The following is a 21,238-nucleotide window of genomic DNA, read 5'->3' as shown; positions in this document are numbered from 1 at the left end:
ATTCTTAAAGAAATGTAACTAATAGAAATGGTGTAACTTCCCCCTACTGCCAGGCACCAACCAGTTGAAGAAACCTCTGGGCTTCGCAATGGGACGATGCTTTGTTGAGCAAGACAAGCATAGTAACACCTCTGAAAGGGTACCCACTTGTTGGCAGTGACCACGTGGAGGGTGGGAGACTAGATGACAAGGGTAGAGGAAGAATTACTTTGCACTGTACGAAATATATTATCTAGTATAAAAATAATGTAAATGTTTTTTAAAACTAACCAGAAAAATTGAGCAAATAATAGATTGGTAAGAAGCATAGCATATAAGAAAGAAGCATATAAGAAGGAGACTGTTCCTTTTTTTTAATGGGCCATAGAGGGAACTCAGGCAGTTGGGTTGATTATTGGCAGATGGATTTACTATGACCAGTTAAAAGAGAACACAAGAGAATCATCATTACAGTGTGTTTATACCACCCATGGCCTCTCAACATGAGATACTAAATTTACAGCTGACTCCAGAGGAAGCCAAATTTTCCTTCCTTCTCTTCTCATTCTACTATAACTGCCTTTTTATTTTTTAACAGTTTTATTGAGGTGTAATTTATATATCATAAAGTATGTATAAATTAACTGAACAATTCACCCATGAATGATTTTTTGTAAAGAGACACCCATCAATGATTTTTAGCAAATTTAGTAAATTTGCAGTCATTACTGCAATATCTAGTTTTAGAAGATTTCCATCACCCCAAAAAAGAGCCCTCATGCTAGTTTATAGTCAATACCCATTTCCGCCTAAGTCCCACACAACCATAAATCTTCCTTTTGTCTCTATAGACTTTCCTTTTCTGGAAATTTCATATAAATGCATTCATATAATAATGTAGTCTTGTGTCTGGCTTCTTTTACTTATATTTTTAGGTTTATCCATGCATACAATAGACTACTATTTACTATCTATATAGTGGAATTATTGTTCAGTAACTCAGTCATGTCCAACTCTTTGCGACCCTATGAGCTGCAGCACGCCAGGCTTCCCTGTCCCTCACCATCTCCCCAAACTCATCTTCATTGAGTTGGTGATGCCATCCAACCATCTGTTCCTCCATTATTCCCTTCTCCTGCTTTCAGTCTTCCCCAGCATCAGGGTCTTTTCCATTGAGTCAGCTCTTTGCATCAGGTGGCCAAAGTATTGGAGCTTCAGCTTCAGTATCAGTCCGTCCAGTAAATATTCAGGATTTAGGACTGACTGGTTTGATCTCTTTGCAATCCAAGGGACTCTCAAGAGTCTTCTCCAACATCATATAGTTCAAAAGCATCAATTCTTTGGCACTCAGCCTTCTTTATGGTCCAGCTCTCACATTTGTACATGACTACTGGAAATGCCACAGCTTTGACTAGACGGACGTTTGTTGGCAAAGTAATGTCTCTACTTTACTATACAATGGAAGACTATTTACTATCCATGCAATGGAATACTATTTACTCTTCAGAAATACTGTTTACTATTCAGTATAAACTACATACTAATGCTTTATAACTTTTTATTTCTGAATAGTAAATAATATTCCACTGTATAGATATTTATATCTTGTTTCTGCCATCACCAGGGCTTCCCTGGTGGCTCAGAGGATAAAGCGACTGCCTGCAATGCAGGAGACCCAGGTTCGATCCTTGGGTTGGGAAGATCCCCTGGAGAAGGAAATGGCAATCCACTCCAGTATTCTTGCCTGGAGAATCCCATGGACAGAGGAGCCTGGTGGGCTATAGTCCACGGGGTCGCAAAGAGTCGAACATGACTGAGCGACCTCACTCGCTCACTCTGCCGTCACCAGTTGATGAACATTTGAATTGTTTCCAAATTGAGGCTGGTATAAACATTTACATACAAATCTCGGATGTGCATCTATGTCTTTACATCTCTTAAGGAGATTCCTAGGAGTGGCTAGCTGGGTCATATAGTAAAATTTTGTGAAACGTCCTTTTTAAGAAATTTGCCATACTGTTCCAAAGTGGGTGTACCACGTTGCATTCCACAGCAATGCATGAATTCATTTTCTCCATATCCTCACTAAAAGTTGTTATTATCTGTCTTTTTGATTAGTCATCCTAATAGATATATAGTGATATCTCATTGTGATTTTAGTTTGCATTTCTCTAATGAATGATGATCTGAAGCATTGTTTCATGTACTCTTTAGCCATTCATATATCTTATTTGGAAGATGTCTGTTCAAGTCTTTCTTTAATTGGGTTATTATTATCTCATTATTGAGTTGTAAGAGTTCTTTATATAATTCTGGATACAAATTCTTTATCAGATATATGATTTTTAAATATTTTCCCCAGTCTGTGATTTGTCTGTTTTCTCAGTATTTTGAAGCACAAAATTTTTAACCTTGATAAAATCTATCAAATTTTTTTCTGTTGATGGATTGTGTTTTTGGTGTCATATCTTAAGAACTCTGCCTTGCCCAAGGTCAAAAGATTTTCTGTTTTTTTCCTGAACATTTTATCAGTTGCTTTTAATTTTGAAAGACCATTCTGTCTGCTTGTTTAACAACTTCTCTAATGTTAAATTCATTTTAAAACAACATAAAGAAATACTTCTGTTTAGAGTCGAAGTACTATTAATTTTATTTATTTTTTTAGTCCAGTCATGCAAGTTCTTTCAGTTGGTTTGTTGAAAATCTGGTCACAGAATAAAATAACTCCTGCTTCTTGTACTTCCCCATAGTATATTTTTTTTAAATCCATTTGATGCCAAGCCTAAGAGAAGGGTATTTCCTTTTGACTACTATGTCTGCAGTTCAAGTCACCCAAAAAGATTGTGCTTAAGCTATAGCCTTCTAAGTCCAGCAACTCAACTTTCAAAAAGCCTGTCTTTGCACTTTCTATCCACATACTTCATGTTGCACTCTTATTCTAGCTTTATGCTAATAAATCTCTGGACTTTTTACTGAGGTAGTTACCAAGAAATAATAATTTTGTGAATAGCATCACCTTTTCTTTAAGGAGGCCTATCAAAATTTTAAGCTCTTTAAGACCCAAGACTCATGTCCAAAGCAATTTTATTTTCCTCACTGTTCCTAGTAGAGTGCTAAGTGGTTAGTAAGTGCTCAATAAAAATTTTTATTATATTTATGTAGTAAAAGGCAAAATGTTGCATATTTTTATTTAATAATGGCTTAATATGATTTATATTCCACTGTTTTTCTGTCATCAAATGAATAATCACTCAATTTAGATTTTTCTGTTCTCTAATAATTCTCAGTGTAAGCACTGTCGTCTTTAATGTTTCACAGTAAATTAACTAACACACATTAGAGGTTGCCCTTTCAGTTTTAGGAATTTATGTTAACCTTTTAGCCTTAAAAATCCTTTCATAAACTCAGACACCAATGCTCCCCTACCCTGTGGAAATTCATATGTAAAATTTAAAAAGGAGAAAAGCTTTAGCATATCTTTTTTTAAATTTACCATTAAAAATAAAGAACAAAATTTACCATTTTAACCACTTTTAAGTGGTTTAATAGTACTAAGTACATTCATACTGCTGTGCAACCAAAACCATCATTCATCTCCAGAACTTTTTCATCTTCCCAAACTGAAACTCCATACCATTAAACAATAATTCCTCATTATCCCCCTCCCCGTTCCTGGAAACCACCATTCTACATCCTGTCTCTAGGAATTTAACTACTCTAGGTAATTCATATAAGTGGAATCATACAGTATTTGTCCTTTGTATTTTTTGTAATTTGTGTTATTTCCCTTGACATAGTGTGTTCAGAGTTGTCCTTGTAGCATGTATCAGAACTTCTTTCCTTGTAAAGGCTGAATACTCTTCCATTAATGTCTTTTGATGGAAAGAGAAGATGGTATTAGTGTATCCATTTGTAAGCAGATGATATAAAACCTGTGCTTCTGATCCAGTGGAATTCTCCTCGTATTATGTTATAGCCTAGTGCTTACATTAGTTAGCATATTGTAGCATTTTTACAAGGAATGAACTCTGAGTGCTCTAAGTCAAGACCATGAGAATGACTTCAAGTTGAGAGGAATTATTTAATATAGGCCTTCCAGTTCACCACCAAAAGTTATGGAACTTGGTACATACTAGGTGCTCCATAAATGTTTGAATGAATTTTTAAATATGGATGGACCACTGTTCATAATTTCCAAAAACTAGAAATAGCCCAAATGGAATAGTCACACAATGGAATAGTTACAGGAATAAAAGTGAATGAACTACAGACATAACACTAAAGCATTAAAAAATGTTAAAGACAGAAGCCGGAGACTTCCTGGCAGTCCATTGCTTGCCTCCGTGCTTCTAGTGCAGGGGATGCAGGTTCAATCCCTGCTCAGGGAACTAGGCTCCTACATGCCATGTGGTGTGGCCAAATATATATGTATGTGTGTATATATATATATATATATATTTTTTTAAGACAGAAACCATATAAAATAGAATACATACTGCATGGTTCCATTTATAAAATTCAAAAGTAGATATACTTAAACTCCTTAAACATATGTTAAAGGATGCATAAATAGATAGAAAAGCTGTTTTTTATGAAAGGCAAGGAAATGAATCTCCTAAAATTCAGAATGGTTTTTATCACGGAGAACAAGCTCATAACTGTAAAGGGCTATTGTTGGGGAAGGGGAGGGAGGCTCCTGGGATGCTGACAGTAATCTGCTTCTTGACCTGAATTGAGTTTTTATGGGTGTAAAACTTCATTTTACAGAGTTTGCTCATTTGTATGTTTATGTTTTACATACCTTTCTATTTGATCCTCATATTCCACAATTTTAAAATATTTAAATTCTGTGATTCTAAGGGGAAAAGCCAAGGGAATATTTCTTGCAAAGATGGGCACAATAAAGGACAGAAACAGTATGGACCTAACAGAAGCTAAAGATATTAAGAAGAGGTGGCAAGAATACACAGAAGAACTATACAAAAAAGATCTTCATGACCCAGATAACCATGATGGTGTGATCACTCACATAGAACCAGACATCCTGGAGTGCAAAGTCAAGTGGGCCTTAGAAGCATCACTACGAACAAAGCTAGTGGAGGTGATGGAATCCCAGCTGAGCTATTTCATATCCTAAAAGATGATGCTTTAAAGTGCTGCACTCAGTATGCCAGCAAATTTGGAAAACAGCAGTGGCCACAGGACTGGAAAAGGTCAGTTTTCATTCCAATCCCAAAGAAAGGCAGTGCCAAAGAATGTTCAAACTACTGCACAATTACACTCATCTCACATGCTAGCAAAATAATGCTCAAAATTCTCCATGCTAGGCTTCAACAATATATGAACCAAGAACTTAAGATGTTCAAGCTGGTTTTAGAAAAGGCAGAGGAACCAGAGATCAAATTGCCAACATTTGTTGGATCATAGAAAAAGCAAGAGAGTTCCAGAAAAACATCTGCTTCATTGACTACGCTAAAGCCTTTGACTGTGTGGATCACAACAAACTGGAAAATTCTTAAAAAAAAAAAAAAAAGAAATACCAGACCACCTTACCTGCCTCCTGAGAAATCTGTATGCAGGTCAAGAAGCAACAGTTAGAACCAGACATGGAACAATGGACTGGTTCCATATTGGGAAAGGAGTACATCAAATTTGTATATTGTCACCTTGTGGCATCATGCAAAATGCCAGGCTGGATGAAGCACAAACTGGAATCAAGATTGCCAGCAGAAATATCAATAACCTCAGATATGCAGATGACACCACTCTAATGGCAGAAAACGAAAAGGAACTAAAGAGCCTCTTGATGAAAGTGAAGAGAGTGAAAAAACTGACTTAAAACTTAGCATTCAAAAAACTAAGATCATGGCATCTGGTCCCATCACTTCATGGCAAATAGATGGGAAAGCAATGGAAACAGTGAGACTTTATTTTCTTGGGCCCCAAAAGAGGTGACTGCAGCCATGAAATAAAAGACTTGCTCCTTGGAAGAAAAGCTATGACCTAGACAGCAGAGACATTACTTTGCCAACAAACGTCCGTCTAGTCAAAGCTGTGGTTTTTCTAGTAGTCGTGTATGGATGTCAGAGTTGGACCATAAAAGAAAGCCGAGTGCCAATGAATTGATGCTTTTGAACTGTGGTGTTGGAGAAGACTCTTGAGAGTCTGTTGGACTGCAAGGAGAGCCAACCAGTCGATCCTAAAGGAAACCAGTCCTGAATATTCATTGGAGTGACTGATGCTGAAGCTGAAGCTCCAATACTTTGGGCGCCTGATGTGAAAAACTGACTTCTTAGAAAAGACCCTGATGCTGGGAAATATTGAAGGCAGGAGGAGAAGGGGATGACAGATGATGAGATGGTTGGATGGCATCACCAGCTCATTGGCCTCGAGTTTGAGCAAGCTCTGGGAGTTGGTGATGGACAGGGAAGCCTGGCGTGCTGTTGTCCATGTTGTCACAAGGAGTTGGACACTACTGAGCAACTGAACTGAACTGAGGGGGGAAAACTAAGATTATATGACATAATCATAGAGTAGTTTAGCTCTTAGTTAGATTGATAAAGATATCATTGGCCAGTTTCCTGGTCCTACAGTACCAGGAAAGTACTGTAGTCTATATTAAGTTTTCCTTTTTACTGAGTTACAGATATAAATTCCTAGGCTCTGTAGTTTGCATGCATGCTTAGTCATGTCCAACTCTGTGCAATTCCATGGACTGTACCCCACCTGGCTCCTCTGCCCAAGGTATTTTCCAGGCAAGAATACTAGGGCGGGTTGCCTTTTCCTACTCCAGGAGATCTTCCCAACCCAGGGATAGAACGCATGTCTCCTGCGTCTTCTGACAAGTGGATTCTTTACCATTGTGCCACCTGGGAAGCCCAGGCTCTATAGTTCAGGGAAATGGAAATCGGAAGAGGAGCGGTACTTGGTAGAAGCCCGTCAACATGTGCAGTCCATTAAGGACCTTATGCTTCATTAAAATGCACTAACCTCAGTGTCTTCCCAGTGTTACTCACTTCTTTGAAATTGTATTCATTTCCGTCCCAGCATGATGTGTGAGAAATGGAAAGCAGGCAGATAGGACAGATCTTCCTCCCTCTAATCTGTCTTTATCCAACTACTCTCTTGAGCCATCATAAAAGGTAGAATTAAAGATCAGCAAATCTTTGACTAGCTTTTGAAAAGAATTTCCTCGTTCACAGAAATTTCATCAAATTAAATTTACATGGCCAATTGCTTCATTGCTTCGTTAGTAGCTTTTAAATTGGTATAATGAACAACTTTCCCAGTTGCTTGGGTTCTGCTAAATTCTGAAACTATTCCCATGTATATCACTGACTTTGGTGATTCTTTAATTAGCTTAAGCCTCAAAAAAGCTTGACTGGCCTATTGAGTAGGTTATTAAAATGAAAGTCCTAATGGATCTTACTTGTTAAGATGTATAACAAATCAAGTGGCTACAGCTCATTTAGGGAGTGTCACAACAGATACTGTGGCTAATTGGAGGATATAGTTAAAAATATTTTGATTAAAGATATCCAGCCATCACTGTAAACAGCTTCATGTCAGATTTTACATATAAGGGGAAAGCAGTTAGCTAGCATGCCTTTCTTAGAGTAAAATGGAAAAGTTTTGTTCCCCTGTTGTTTGTAAATTTGACATTCCTTGAGTAATTTGTTGAGTCTCTGTTCCAGACATAGCATAAATTTCTGATTTATAGGCATGAGTAACTGCCTAGTCTTCTGCATTTTATGCTGCTTTTTGCACAGGCTCCTGCCTTACCTTATTGTTTTTCTTCTTTCAGGGGCTGACATTTCAGGAAGTGGAGAACTTCTTTACCTTCCTAAAGAATATTAATGATGTAGACACTGCATTGAGCTTTTACCATATGGCTGGGGCATCTCTTGATAAAGGTAATGAAACCCAAAAGTGTTTTTCTGAAGCTATAAACAGTGAATCTGTAATCCATTAGGTGACTGCTGCTGCTGCTGCTAAGTCGCTTCAGTCGTGTCCGACTCTGTGCGACCCCATAAACGGCATAGACCCCACAGACAGCATAGACCCCATAGACAAAAAAGAAACCAAACTATTCCTTCCCAATACAGAATGAATTAAAATGAACAGCAACTTTAGCTTCACATTATATATGTCATGACTCTGGCTCTGATAAGAGAACTTCCAAATTCCATGCATTGGTCCTCAGCTTAGATGTATTTCTAAGACTAATCATTTAAAGATGGGCATCTGCCTTGACTATAACCCTTCCTTAACAGAAATGTGTGAATTTTTCTTGACATTGTTTTAATTTGCTTTGTTTTGTTGGCATTGCATGGGCCTTGCATTTCACCCTGAGAGGCCAAGTTCAGCAAATATATTTTCTTGAGCTAAACACTATAGTCAAGGCAGGTGCCCATCTTTAAATGATTAGTCTTAGCTGACCTAAGACACATCTAAGCTGAGGACCAATGCATGGAATTTGGAAGTTCTCTTACCAGAGCCAGAGTCATGACATATATAATGTGAAGCTAAAGTTGCTGTTCATTTTAATTCATTCTTTGTTGGGAAGGAATAGTTTGGTTTCTTTTTCGTGTTAGTTTTTGTGTTTTTCTTTAAAGATAAAATCATGAGTCTGAGAATAGCACCTCCACTGGCTTACTTCATACAAATTCAGTTCCAGTTTGTACAGGCAATGGGAGAGAGCCGAGCAATTGCAAGCAGTTTTTCCCAATATATGAAAAACTTCAAACATACACAACAGTTTAATTATTGAGAGAACATCCATATGTCCAGCTCAATTAACATTTTGCTATATTTCTCTGATAACTGTGCATATATTCATCCTTCTGCTTATCAGTCCCTCATTTTTTCTGATGCAGAGTCCATTAGAGACTTAAGTGTACGTCACTCCAGCTTTTTGGCTTCCAGCCCTTGAATGTGAAGTGTCGTTGGCATGTCTGGCAGTAGTCTCATTCACTCCTCAATAAACAACGTTGAAATACGAAAAAAAAAAAAAAAAGTACTTCAGCATGAATGTTAACTGAAGTTCAGTAGTTGTTTACAGCTCCCTTGTGCCCTTTTGCAGTTAATTTCTGCCCCTGGTTATCAAGAGGCAGCCTTAATTCTGCATATTTTTCCACCATAGATTAATTTTGTTTGTTCTAGAACTTCATACAAATGGAATTAGACCATGAACACTCAGTTTCTCTCAGCCTGTTTTTGAGATCCCCCATGTGGTTACGTACACAGTAGTTGGTTTTGTTCCTTTTTTATGAATAGTAATCTATTGTATGACTATTCCAAAATTTGTTTATCCTTTCTTCTGTTGGGCACCTTAGCTGTTACCAGTTATTGGCTATCTTGAATCAAGCCACTATGAACATTCTTGTGTTAATCTTTTTGAGGATACGTATTTTCATTTTTCTTGGATAAATACCTAGGAGTATATTGCTGAGTCCAGAGAAAGGTGAGTATTTCTTTTATTAAAAAAAAAACCTTTTAGACACTTTTTCACAATGTATCTTTTATTTTTATGATTCTGGAATGTACATTAAAGTGTCTCATTGTATTTTTAATTTGTACTTTTCCTGATGACTTCTGCTATTGAGCAGCTTTTTGTGTTCTCATCATTCAGATACCTGCTTTGGTGAAGTGTCTGTTCAGATCTTTTGCCCATTTTTATAAGTTGCTTATTGAATTGTGGAAGTTCTTGTTATGTTCTAATACAAATCCTATATCAGATATATATATTTTGTGAATAGTTTCCTGGTCTTGGCTTGCCTGTTCACTTTTCCATGAGGTCTTCTGAGTAGTGGAAATTCTTCTTTTTAATTTATCAAATTTTTTTGTTTATTACTTTCTCATCCTAATAAACCTTTGTGCTCAATTGTTCATTTGTGTCCAACTCTTCGCAGCCCCATAGCCCTCCAGACTCCTCTGCCCATGAAATTTTCCAGGCAAGAATACTGGAGTAGGGTGCCATTTCCTAATCCAGGGGATCTTCCCAACCCAGGGACCAGACCTGTGTCCCTGATGTCTCCTGCATAGGCAGGCATTCTTTACCACCAGCGCCACCTGGGAAGTCCGCCAGACTGATAAGATATTCTCCTGTATTTAATTTCTAAATATGGTGTGAAATAAAAGTCAGGATTTCTTTTTTCCACATGGATATTCAGTTGTACCAGCACTATTTGTTGAAAAAAACCTTCCATTAGTTTGTTTTGGCACCTTTATCAAAAATCAGATGACCTTTTAAGTAGAGATCTATACATCTATATACCAATGGGCTTCCCTGATAACTCAGTTGGTAAAGAATCCGCCTGCAATGCAGAAGACGCTGGTTCAATTCCTGGGTTGGGAAGATCTGCTGGAGCAGGGATAGGCTACCCACTCCAGTATTCTTGAACTTCCCTTGTGGTTTAGCTGCTAAAGAATCCACCTGCAATGCAAGAGACCTGGGTTTGATCCCTGGGTTGGGAAGATACCCTGGAGAAGGGAAAGGCTACTCACTCCAGTATTCTGGCCTGGAGAATTCCATGGACTGTGTAGAGCATGGGGTCGGACATGACTAAGCGACTTTCACTTTCACTTTATACCCATATTCACTGTCTTGGTTACCTTATAGCAGCCTTATAGAAATTCTTGAAGTGTCATGTATTATAAATTCTCCCAACTGGATTCTTCTTTTTCAAAATTGCTTTAGCTGTTTTAGGTCCTTTTATTTCCATGTAAGTTTTAACATCAGTTTGTCACTTTCTCCATAAAAAAGAGGTAGGACTGTGATTAAAATAACATCAAATATATACATTAATTTGGGGCGAATTGACATCCTAGTGAAATATGAGTCTTCTAGTTCCTGAGCATGTTATAACTCTCCATCTTTATAGGTCTTATTTTATTTCTGTCATCAGTGGCTTGTGGTTTTAAATATACAGGTCTTACACATAATTTTTTAAAAATTTATGCATATTTTATTGTCTTAATGCTATTAAAATTGAATTTTTATTTCATTTCCAGTTATTTGCTATTATAAAATATAATTGATTTTTGTTTATTAATATTGTATTCTGTAGTCTTGCTAAATTTGCTCGTTCTTCTAGGTAATCTGTGAATTCCTTAGGTTTTTCTGTGTAAGTAGTAATGTCATCTGCAAACAGAGATAGTTTCACTTCTTTTTTATATTTATTCCTTTATTTTCCTTGCCTTACTGCACTTGCTTTAACCACCAGCACAGTGTTGAATTCAGGTGATGAGTGTGGGTATTGTCGACTTCTTCCTAATTTTAGGGGGGAAAAATTCAATATTTTACAATTAAGATGGATATTAGATTGGACTGTTCATAGGTGCCCATTACCGGATTAAGGAAATTCCTTTTTCTTCCTAATTTAAAAAAAAGATTTTGTCATCAGTGACTGTTGAATTTTGTCAAAAACTTTCTGTATATAGAGAGAGGAATGATTATATGGCTTCTCTCCTTTATTTTCTTAATATGGTAGTTACATTGATTATCCCTTATTGTCCTGAGATAAACCCAACTTGATGATTATGTATTAGGCTTTTTATATATTGCTAAGTTTATTTCTAACATTTTGTTAAATATTGAGGAATGTTGATCTGCAATTTTCTTTTTTGTAATATCTTTTCAGATTTTGTAATAGACTAAACTGTCCTCATAAAATAAGTCGGGGAGTTTTTTCTCTTTTGTTTTCAGTAAGAATTTGTAATGATATATATATATATATATATATACACACACACACACATATATATACTGTTCTTTCATTTTGAATTTTTTGATAAGATTCACCAACGAAACTATCTGGGCCTGCAGTTTTCTTTGTGGGGAAGTTTTGCTAATTTTTTAAATAGATATGTAGGCATGCAGAGTTTGTTTTATCTTGTGTGATAAATAAGTTGTCTTTTTTTAAGAAATTTGCCCCTTTTGTATGTTATTTATTTACCTAAAGCTGTTCATAATATTTTATCATTATCCTTTTGATATCTATAAAATCTGTAAGATCTGAAATTTAGCCTTTATTCCTAACATTGGTGAATTATATCTTCTCTTTCTCCTTTTTGTTTTTTATTTAATCTACCTAGAGGGTTAACAATTTTAATTTTTTCAAAGGATCAATTTTTTACTTTATTTTGTTTTTTCTTTTGCATTATTTCTTCTCATATCTTTATTATTTCCTTCCTTCTATTTATTTTTCAGTATGCATCCTCTGCTTTTCTTTTTTTAGTTTCTTAACCTATCTTTTCTAAGATAATCTTTGGAGGCTATAAATTTCATTCTAAACATTGCTTTATATTCTATAAATTTTGATATGTTGTATTTTCATCATCATTCTGTTTGAAATATTTTATGATTTTCTGCATGATTTCAGTGGTGGATTACATATTATTTAAAGATAGGTTGTTTTTCATTTCCAAATATTTTATTTTTCTAGATATACTCTTGTTTTTTATTTCTAATTTAATTCTTTTGTGGTCAGAATACACACTGTATAAAATTTCAGTTCATTAAAATGGACTGAGAACTTGTTTTATGACCCAGAATTTGGTCAGGTTTTTTTTGATGAATGTTTCATATACATTGGAAAAATGTGCATTTTTTGGAATATAATGTTACTTAATCAACCCAGGTCAAAGTGGGTTGATAGTGTTCAGATCTTATATGTCCTAACTGATTTTTTTGTCTAGTTGCTTTTAGTGAGACTGAAATGTTAAAATCTCCAAATATGACATGTGAATTTTTCTGTTTTTCCCTTTAAATGGTGTCAGTCTTTACTTCATGAATTTTGAGCTCTGGTATTAAGTACATAAATATTTAATGATTACGATTATTGTGTTTTCCTGATGAATTAGCCATTTTATAATTATGAAATATTCCCCCTTTATGTTTAGTAATATAGCTTTTCTTGAAGTCTGTTTTGTCTGGTATTAATTTAATTACTCTAGCTCTTTGGGTGGGCTTCCCTGGTAGCTCAGCTGGTAAAGAATCTGCCTGCAATGCTGGGGACCCCAGTTCAATTTCTGGGTCGGGAAGATCCCCTGGAGAAGGGATAGGCTACCCACTGCAGTGTTCTTGGGCTTCCCTGGTAGCTCAGATGATAAAGAATCTGCCTGCAATGCAGGAGACCTGGGTTCGATCCCTGGGTTGAGAAAATTTCCTGGAGGAAGGCATGGCAACCCTCTCTAATATTCTTGCCTGGAGAATCCCCATGGACAGAGGAGCCTGGTAGGCTCTAGTCCATGGGGTGGCAAAGAGTTGGACACAACTGAGTGACTAAGCACAGCACAGCACAGCACAGCACAGCACAGATCTTTGGGTAGTTATTCTTTGTGTGATTTGTCCTCCTCTATTCTTTTTGTGTTAAACCTGTCTATGTATTTAAGGTTCATCTCTTCTAAACATAGAGTTGGGTCTAGTGGCCTTTTCAGTTCAGTTCAGTTCAGTCGCTCAGTCGTGTCCGACTCTTTGTGACCCCATGAATCGCAGCACGCCAGGCCTCCCTGTCCATCACCAACTCCTGGAGTTCACTCAGACTCACGTCCATCGAGTCAGTGATGCCATCCAGCCATCTCATCCTCTGTCGTCCCCTTCTCCTCCTGCCCCCAATCCCTCCCAGCATCAGAGTCCTTTCCAATGAGTCAACTCTTCGCATGAAGTGGCCAAAGTACTGGAGTTTCAGCTTCAGCATCATTCCCTCCAAAGAAATCCCAGGGCTGATCTCCTTCAGAATGGACTGGTTGGATCTCCTTGCAGTCCAAGGGACTCTCAAGAGTCTTCTCCAACACCACAGTTCAAAAGCATCAATTCTTTGGTGCTCAGCTTTCTTCACAGTCCAGCTCTCACGTCCATACATGACCACTGGAAAAACCATAGCCCTGACTAGATGGACCTTTGTTGGCAAAGTAATGTCTCTGCTTTTGAATATGCTATCTAGGTTGGTCATAACTTTTCTTCCAAGGAGTAACGTCTTTTAATTTCATGGCTGCAGTCACCATCTGCACTGATTTTAGAGCCCAAAAAAATAAAGTCTGACACTGTTTCCACTGTTTCCCCATCTATTTCCCATGAAGTGATGGGACCAGATGCCATGATCTTCATTTTCTGAATGTTGAGATTTAAGCCAACTTTTTCACTCTCCTCTTTCACTTTCATCAACAGGCTTTTTAGTTCCTCTTCACTTTCTGCCATAAGGGTGGTGTCATCTGCATATCTGAGGTGATTGATATTTCTCCCGGAAATCTTGATTCCAGCTTATGCTTCTTCCAGCCCAGCGTTTCTCGCTCTACCTTTTTGCAGTTTATATTTTAGTGATTTCTCTAGAAATTGTAATTTTTCATGGTTTACTTAAAGTTAATATTGAACCACTTCAAGTTAATTGTAAGGACCTTGTTTTCATATAGTTCCATGTACTGTCACCCCATCTTTTATGCTATTGTTGCCATATTATATTTCCTCCATATATGTTATAATCACTGTCATATAATGTTAGGATTTTTGTTTTCAACAATTATACTTTTAGTAAATTAACAAAAAATTTTTGTACTTAGCCACATTTACTCATGCTTACCAATTTGAGTGTTTTTCATTTGTTCCTGAATATCTAAATATTTATCTGTTATCACTATCAGTTTGAAAAACTTCCTTTATCATTCTTTATGGAACATATCTGCTGGCAGTGATTCTCTTAGTTTTTGGTTTATCTGACAATGTTTTTATTCCACCATTGAGTACTGCAATTTGTGATTTTTAAATTTCTCCAAAGCATTGACTCGGGTTTTAATAACACAGTATTGCTTATTCAATACTTTTTGGTGGGTTTCTTAAGATTTTCTAACATAAGATCACACAACCTGCAAATAGAAATCATTTTACTTCTTCCTTTCCAACAGGGATGCCTTTTATTTCATTTTCTTGATCCACATAACATTTTAAGAGAACATTCGTCTCCTTGCTTATTTACTTATATAATTTTATTTGTTTAAAATAATCCCTCTTCTGACCTTTGTGAAAACCTTTGGAAAAACTTAATGAAATCATGGAGGTTATGCATGTATTTGTATAATACCAAGGGGTCATTTCTATAGAATAGCTTTGGTTATATTGCTTTGTTTCACAGAACAGATCTGACAGCATCTATAAGTCCAACATAAAAGATTTGAAGTCATCACTTATTATTAAATAAAATAAATAAGCTCATCTTTATATTTGCATACCTTTTTTTGAAAAGTCTAACTAAAGATCATAGATTTGCTCTCAGGAACAATTATATAGGATGAATCACTATCTGTGTTAAAATTATAGGATGCACAAAATAGAATGATTCAGGATAATGATAGCAAACAAAAGTGTAACCTGGTGGTTAAAAAAAAGGATAGTATTTCTTTCAAATAACTGCAAACCATCTCCTGCAATGGTTAGTCTCTCCGTAGAGTTCACACCTCATTATCCTTGCTAATAGAGGCAGCAGTACAAATTATGTAGTCATATCTGATATCCAAAAATATGTTTGGCTTTGAGATAGATGATGTTTGGCATTTATTTTGACTTCTTAGTTTGTTTCATCTGTATAACTTTGGATTCCCTGAGTGTAAAAGATAGATATCTAGGGGAAACTGGCCTAGATTCATGCTAAGTAAGAGGGAAAAGCCACGTATACTCATTTCCTAGGGCTGCCATAACAAATTACCACAAACACAGTGATCTGAAACAACAGAAATCTATTTCACAGCTCTGCAGGCCACAAATTTGAAATGAAGGTGTTGGCAGGGCCATACTCCCTCTGAAGGCTCTAGGGAATAGTCCTCCCTTGCCTCTTCCAGCCTCTGGTGGCTTAGGCACTCCTTGGCTTGTGGCTGCATAACTCCGGTCATGCTTCTGTCTTCACATGGCCTCCCTACCCCCTTCTCCCTGTGTGTCTGTCTTCTATTTATCTCTTCTAAGAACACTTGTCATTGGACTTAGGACCCACCTGGATCATCTCAGGATTCTTAATTACATCTGCAAAGACCCTTCTTCCAAACAAAGTCACATTCATAAGTTCCAGGGCGTAAGATGTAGACATATCTCTTGGGCCAACATTCAACTCACTATAGCAACCAAGAACTAAATATTACTCATATGTAGTCCACAAAGTAAAGCAAAACTAGAAAAAAAAAATGAATTTAATTTACTATGAGAATATTTGTATCGTCTATTTAAAACTGAATTTTTTGTAATTTATTTGGCTGTGCAGGGTCTTAGTTGTGGCATGTAGAGTCTAGTTCCCCAGCCAGGGATCAAACCCAGGGTCTTAGCATTGAGAGCTCAGAGTCTTAGCCACTGGACCACCAGGCGAGTCCCTAAAACTGAATTTTTTAAAAGAAACCTAATTATGGTCTTTCTTTCCCTGGCTAACTTCTGTTTCTTCAAAGAGCCCTTCCTGACTACTCAGTATAAATTATATAAAACTAAATACATTATCTATAGCTTTTGTAATTTTTAGCCTAAAATCTTCTGACTTCACTCTTGTAATCAATTCCTGTTCATAAATTATAGACACGGCTTGAATTTTCACAAATACAGGTAATCAGTAGAGTAGAGATTACTGTCTGTGATGTTTTGTACATCGATAGTAGGCTTTCAATAAACACTTAACTGAAGTAAACAAACAAAAGTAAGAATTATCCTTGATTCCATACTCATTCATCTGCATATTTATTTTTTCAATGAATCTACATCTCTACTTCCAGAAATCCCAAATCTGACTTTGTTTCTCCATCTAGCCCACTCTACTTCTAGTCTCTCTACCTGGGCTTACAGGGCTCCCTGTGGCATGGCGCTTATATACTCTTGAGTATAACAAATATCACTTTCTTACCAGTTCAGTCCACTCTGCATGCTCTTCTTTTATTTTCTAGATATATGAAGTTCATTCCACCTGAAACCCCTTGTTCTGGCTGTTCCTTCACCTCAAGTGCTGTTTCCCGGGACCTCAGTGTGTTGGGCTCCTTGTAACTAAGGTGTCATGAATCACTTCCTAGGTAGCTCCATCAGCCTGTATCATAGCATTTATCACTACCTGGTATTTTCTTGTATATTTATGTGTGTGTTTATTATCTGTCCCTATTTGCTAGAATGTTTATCTGTCTTGTTCCTGGATATATTTCCTGTGCCTAGGACAATAGCTAAGATACAGTAGACATTCTGTAAATAGTTGATCAATTAATAGGTGAATGAGTGAATATCTTGATAGATGTGAACAAGACATAGGATCTCAAGCCAGTAACCCCTCACCTTTGACAGTAGACCCAGAGAACAAACTCATGTCATGAATTCACTGTCTTCTGTAAGCCCTGTGTTTTAGACTTGACACAGATTGCACAAGAAAAGACTAGCATGTGCTTGGCAACCATTCCAAGTTCCTTCCCTCTGCCAGATGTGCCTGTCTTTTACAGGCTCTCCTTGCACTCTCCCCTTTTAAACCTTCCTTAGCCTGATAGTCAGACTGGTGATTTTTCCATGGATTTGAGTTCTGTACCAATTCTGCTTCCACAGAATCATGATATTTCACTGCTGAGATAAATCTTAGAAGAGAGGAGGAAAAATACAATGGTTAACCACACGAGCCTGGATTTGAATCTTGGCTCCATCTTTGACTAGTTTAGTGAATGTGTATGTGCGTGCTCAGTTACTTACAACTTTTTGTGACCCCATGGACTGTAACCCTCCAGGCTCCTCTGTCCATGAGATTTTCCAGGCAAGAATACTGCAGTGGGTTGCCATTTCCTCCTCCAGAGGATCTTCCCAAACAGGGATCGAACCCACATTTCCTGCATCTCCTGCATTGGTAAGTGGATTCTTTACCACTGAGCCACCTGGGAAGCCTGACTAGCTGAGTAGCTTTGGGCAATTTCTGAATTTAGTTTCTGTGTTTTTAAAATCAGGATAACTATATCCACTTCACAGGATTGTTCTGAGGATAAATCTACATATAACACTTAACCTTATGCCTATCATGCACTGGATGTTGAGTAAATGCCTGCTGCTTGCATTATGAGGTTGATGATATAAGCAGATTTAGCCTGGCTCATGCATTCATTGAGCTGGCAGCATAGGCACTGTGCTGGGCACAGGCTTCTGCTCTCAAGAAGCTCACAATCCATCAGGGGAGAAAGAAGAGGATACAAGTTGTTCAAGTTGTGATAGGTGCTAATTAGAGCCTCTGACCTCCATGGGAGGTGGGGGAAGAGTACCTTTGGGTGGACATATGAGTACCTTTGTCTGCCTGCTATTCTCAATCTCAGCTGTCTTCATTTTTTCCTAAAAGGTTAGGACCTTCAGAAATTGGCACCTTTTAGAGGCCCTGGCATTATCTCTTCCTTGGCTATTTTAGAGCTTGCAAACCTGTCTTTAGACATAATTTAGCACAGAATTTCCCAAACAGCATTGTGAAGAACATTATATACTGCAATATGTTAATGGTTCTGTGGGTTTAAAACAAAACCCCCAAAAAGTGTTCCATGGGTCAAATAAGTTTGGAAAATGCCAAGTTATACAGCAATCCTTCCTGCAGCACTACTCCTGCCAACTTTTTAATATGCTAATGTGCATTATTAATCTCCAAGAGAGTGATAAAATTCCCAAACTTGACTTGCCCTAAAATGTCTTTTAACAACTTACAGAGCTAATGTTCCTCAGAACAGTTGGAGAACCTAGGCAGGTGGCATTTGCAGATTTACATTCCAATGTGATCTAATCCCTCTAGAGTGAAAATGGCAAATTTTGTTGAGGCTACTTCTTTAGTTCCTCATGGCCCATGTGAAAAAGACAACTGTCAGGCAAGAATGAGATGTCTTTGGTGAATCTGACCATCTGGAGAAGCAACCTTTCTACATGAACTAATAGTGTGTTTCTACTATGGGTCATCTCTTATTTCACAATAAAGAGGATTTGGTTCTATTGCTTATTCATACACATATTGGGCATAAAATTAGATGTATAACCTCTCAAGGGCTGTCTGAATGATTTACCTAGTCTGCTGAAGAAGGTAATGGAAAATTGAACATGACTCCTTCCCCATGGCATCCTATGATGGAACAGTTAGAAATTATTTGAATTGGAGCTCTAGAATGAGCTATGGCCTGTATGACTTAGAGTGTTCTTATTTCTGCCAAGACAATAAAAGGTTTCCAGGTGGTGAAAAGCCCCTTATGAAACATCTTAGAATATTAGAGATTTGGGACCTTGTAGGTCCAGTTGTGCTTCCTGTGTACTTTGGACTACAATACAGGAAACAGTGGCACAGATACAGTCCATGACCTTTAGTACTCATGCTCCAGCACCGGCCCCTTAAATTGAAAACCATAATTTATGACATAGTTGCCCTCAATTCTGTATAGTCATTCTATACGTACACTTTACCTAATTACCTGACAAGTCAGGAAAACAAATAGTAAAACCTGTGGCATAACTCCTACAAGGGGCCCTCTGCAACCCCAAGTATTTTTACTGACAGGTAGGATTATCCTCTGTTTTATGGAAAAGGAAATACAAAATGAAGCACCTTACCCTTGGTTACTCAGCTAATAAGTAGAGCCAGAATTCAACCTCAGGGCTCTCTGATCCCAAAGCCTATATTCTTTCCATACCATCATGTTGTCTCTCTATACCCCAAAACGCTTCTGGGATTTGAAAATCTTTGCTGAATGTAATCTAGGAGGAGACAAGGCAGGTTCACCATTCTGAACTCTGGTTCTCAGTAGCATAGGGAGGACAGGCACTAGCTTGTTTCCTCCCAGTTCCCTTTGGTTAAGAGTTGACCATTCTTGGCTGGGAATAGAGTCCTTTTGATAAACTCTGATGTTTTGGAGTCAGTGCCCTTCTGTTAGATATGGAATAGGACATTTTTCCCCCTACAGTTGTCTCTTCTGTTCAGAACCATGTTTTCCAGCTCAGACACACTCTGACATCTGTAGTGCATACTCTACAGTGACACAGATTCTTGGAATTGTCTAATCTAGCTTCTTATGCCCACAAAGGAACGTCTTAGTAGACACATCTACGTTGTTCACTTTTCTGACCATATTTCTCTTCGGTGAAAAAACCAATACACAAAAGCCTGCAATGACTTAAATATGGTCATCTAGCAAGGAAAGTTGGTACCCCTTTGAAGGATCCCACAGGACAGAAAATATATATGTCTATACTAAGCTGTCATTTCTGAACATCAGATTATAGGATATACAGATGTGGACTCCTGAACTTCTAACGATCCAGGTGTTCCTTATCACCTCTACTTGTAGGTGTGGCAGTGTTTTATTATACTTTCAGAGACACTTCCAACATCTAGCACTTATTGAAAGTTAAATATACTCAAGAAGTTTGTAAGCATAAATTCTGGTTTTAAACTCAAACCTGATTTTGAGTCACTGTAACTCACTAGCTTTGTGTCTTTGAACGAATCACTGAAGCTTTCAAACTTCAGTTTCCTGATCTGTAGAGTGGTGATATAGACTCCTTGCTTCAAGCCACTGAGAGAATCAAATGAGATAATCCTATATTGAAGAAAGTAGGGAAAACCACTAGACCATTCAGATATGACCTAAATCAAATGCCTTACAATTATACAGTGGGAGTGAGAAATAAATTCAAGGGATTAGATCTGATAGAGTGCCTGAAGAGCTATGGACAGAGGTTCGTGACATTGTACAGGAGGCAGTGAAGAAGACCATCCCCAAGAAAAAGAAATGCAAAAAGGCAAAATGGTTGTCTGAGGAGACCTTACAAATAGATGAGAAAAGAAGAGAAGCAAAAGGCAAAGGAGAAAAGGAAAGATAAACCATTTGAATGCAGAGTTCCAAAGAATAGCACAGAGAGATAAGAAAGCCTTCCTCAGCGATCAATGCAAAGAAGTAGAGGAAAACAATATTATGGGAAAGACTGAAGATCTCTTCAAGAAAATTAGAGATACCAAGGGAACATTTCATGCAAAAATGAGCACAATAAAGGACAGAAACAGTATGGACCTAACAGAAGCTGAAGATATTAAGAGGTGGCAAGGAAACACAGAAGAACTATACAAAAAAGATCTTCGTGACCCAGATAATCATGATGGTGTGATCACTCGCCTAGAGCCAGACATCTTAGAATGCAAAGTCAAGTGGACCTTAGGAAGGAAGCATCACTATAAACAAAGCTAGTGGAGGTGATGGAATTCCAGCTGAGCTATTTCAAATTCTAAAAGATGATGCTGTTAAAATGCTGCACTCA

At 37.3% G+C, this 21,238-nt stretch overlaps 1 protein-coding gene across 2 annotated transcripts in view; it reads left to right on the top strand.

The window, feature by feature from the left end:
* The window catches only part of MICU1 (mitochondrial calcium uptake 1), a 218,243-nt gene that overhangs the window by 183,398 nt on the left and 13,607 nt on the right, over positions 1-21,238 (top strand). For both annotated transcript variants that reach the window (XM_019953951.2, XM_070782354.1), the window contains exon 10: positions 7,784-7,892. In XM_019953951.2, coding sequence (XP_019809510.1) covers positions 7,784-7,892 — 109 coding nt within the window. The remainder of the gene's footprint in view (positions 1-7,783; positions 7,893-21,238) is intronic.

This window comes from Bos indicus, chromosome 28 (genome assembly GCF_029378745.1).
Source record: "Bos indicus isolate NIAB-ARS_2022 breed Sahiwal x Tharparkar chromosome 28, NIAB-ARS_B.indTharparkar_mat_pri_1.0, whole genome shotgun sequence".
NCBI classification, from domain to species: domain Eukaryota; kingdom Metazoa; phylum Chordata; class Mammalia; order Artiodactyla; family Bovidae; genus Bos; species Bos indicus.
This window is presented reverse-complemented; position numbering and strand designations above follow the sequence as displayed.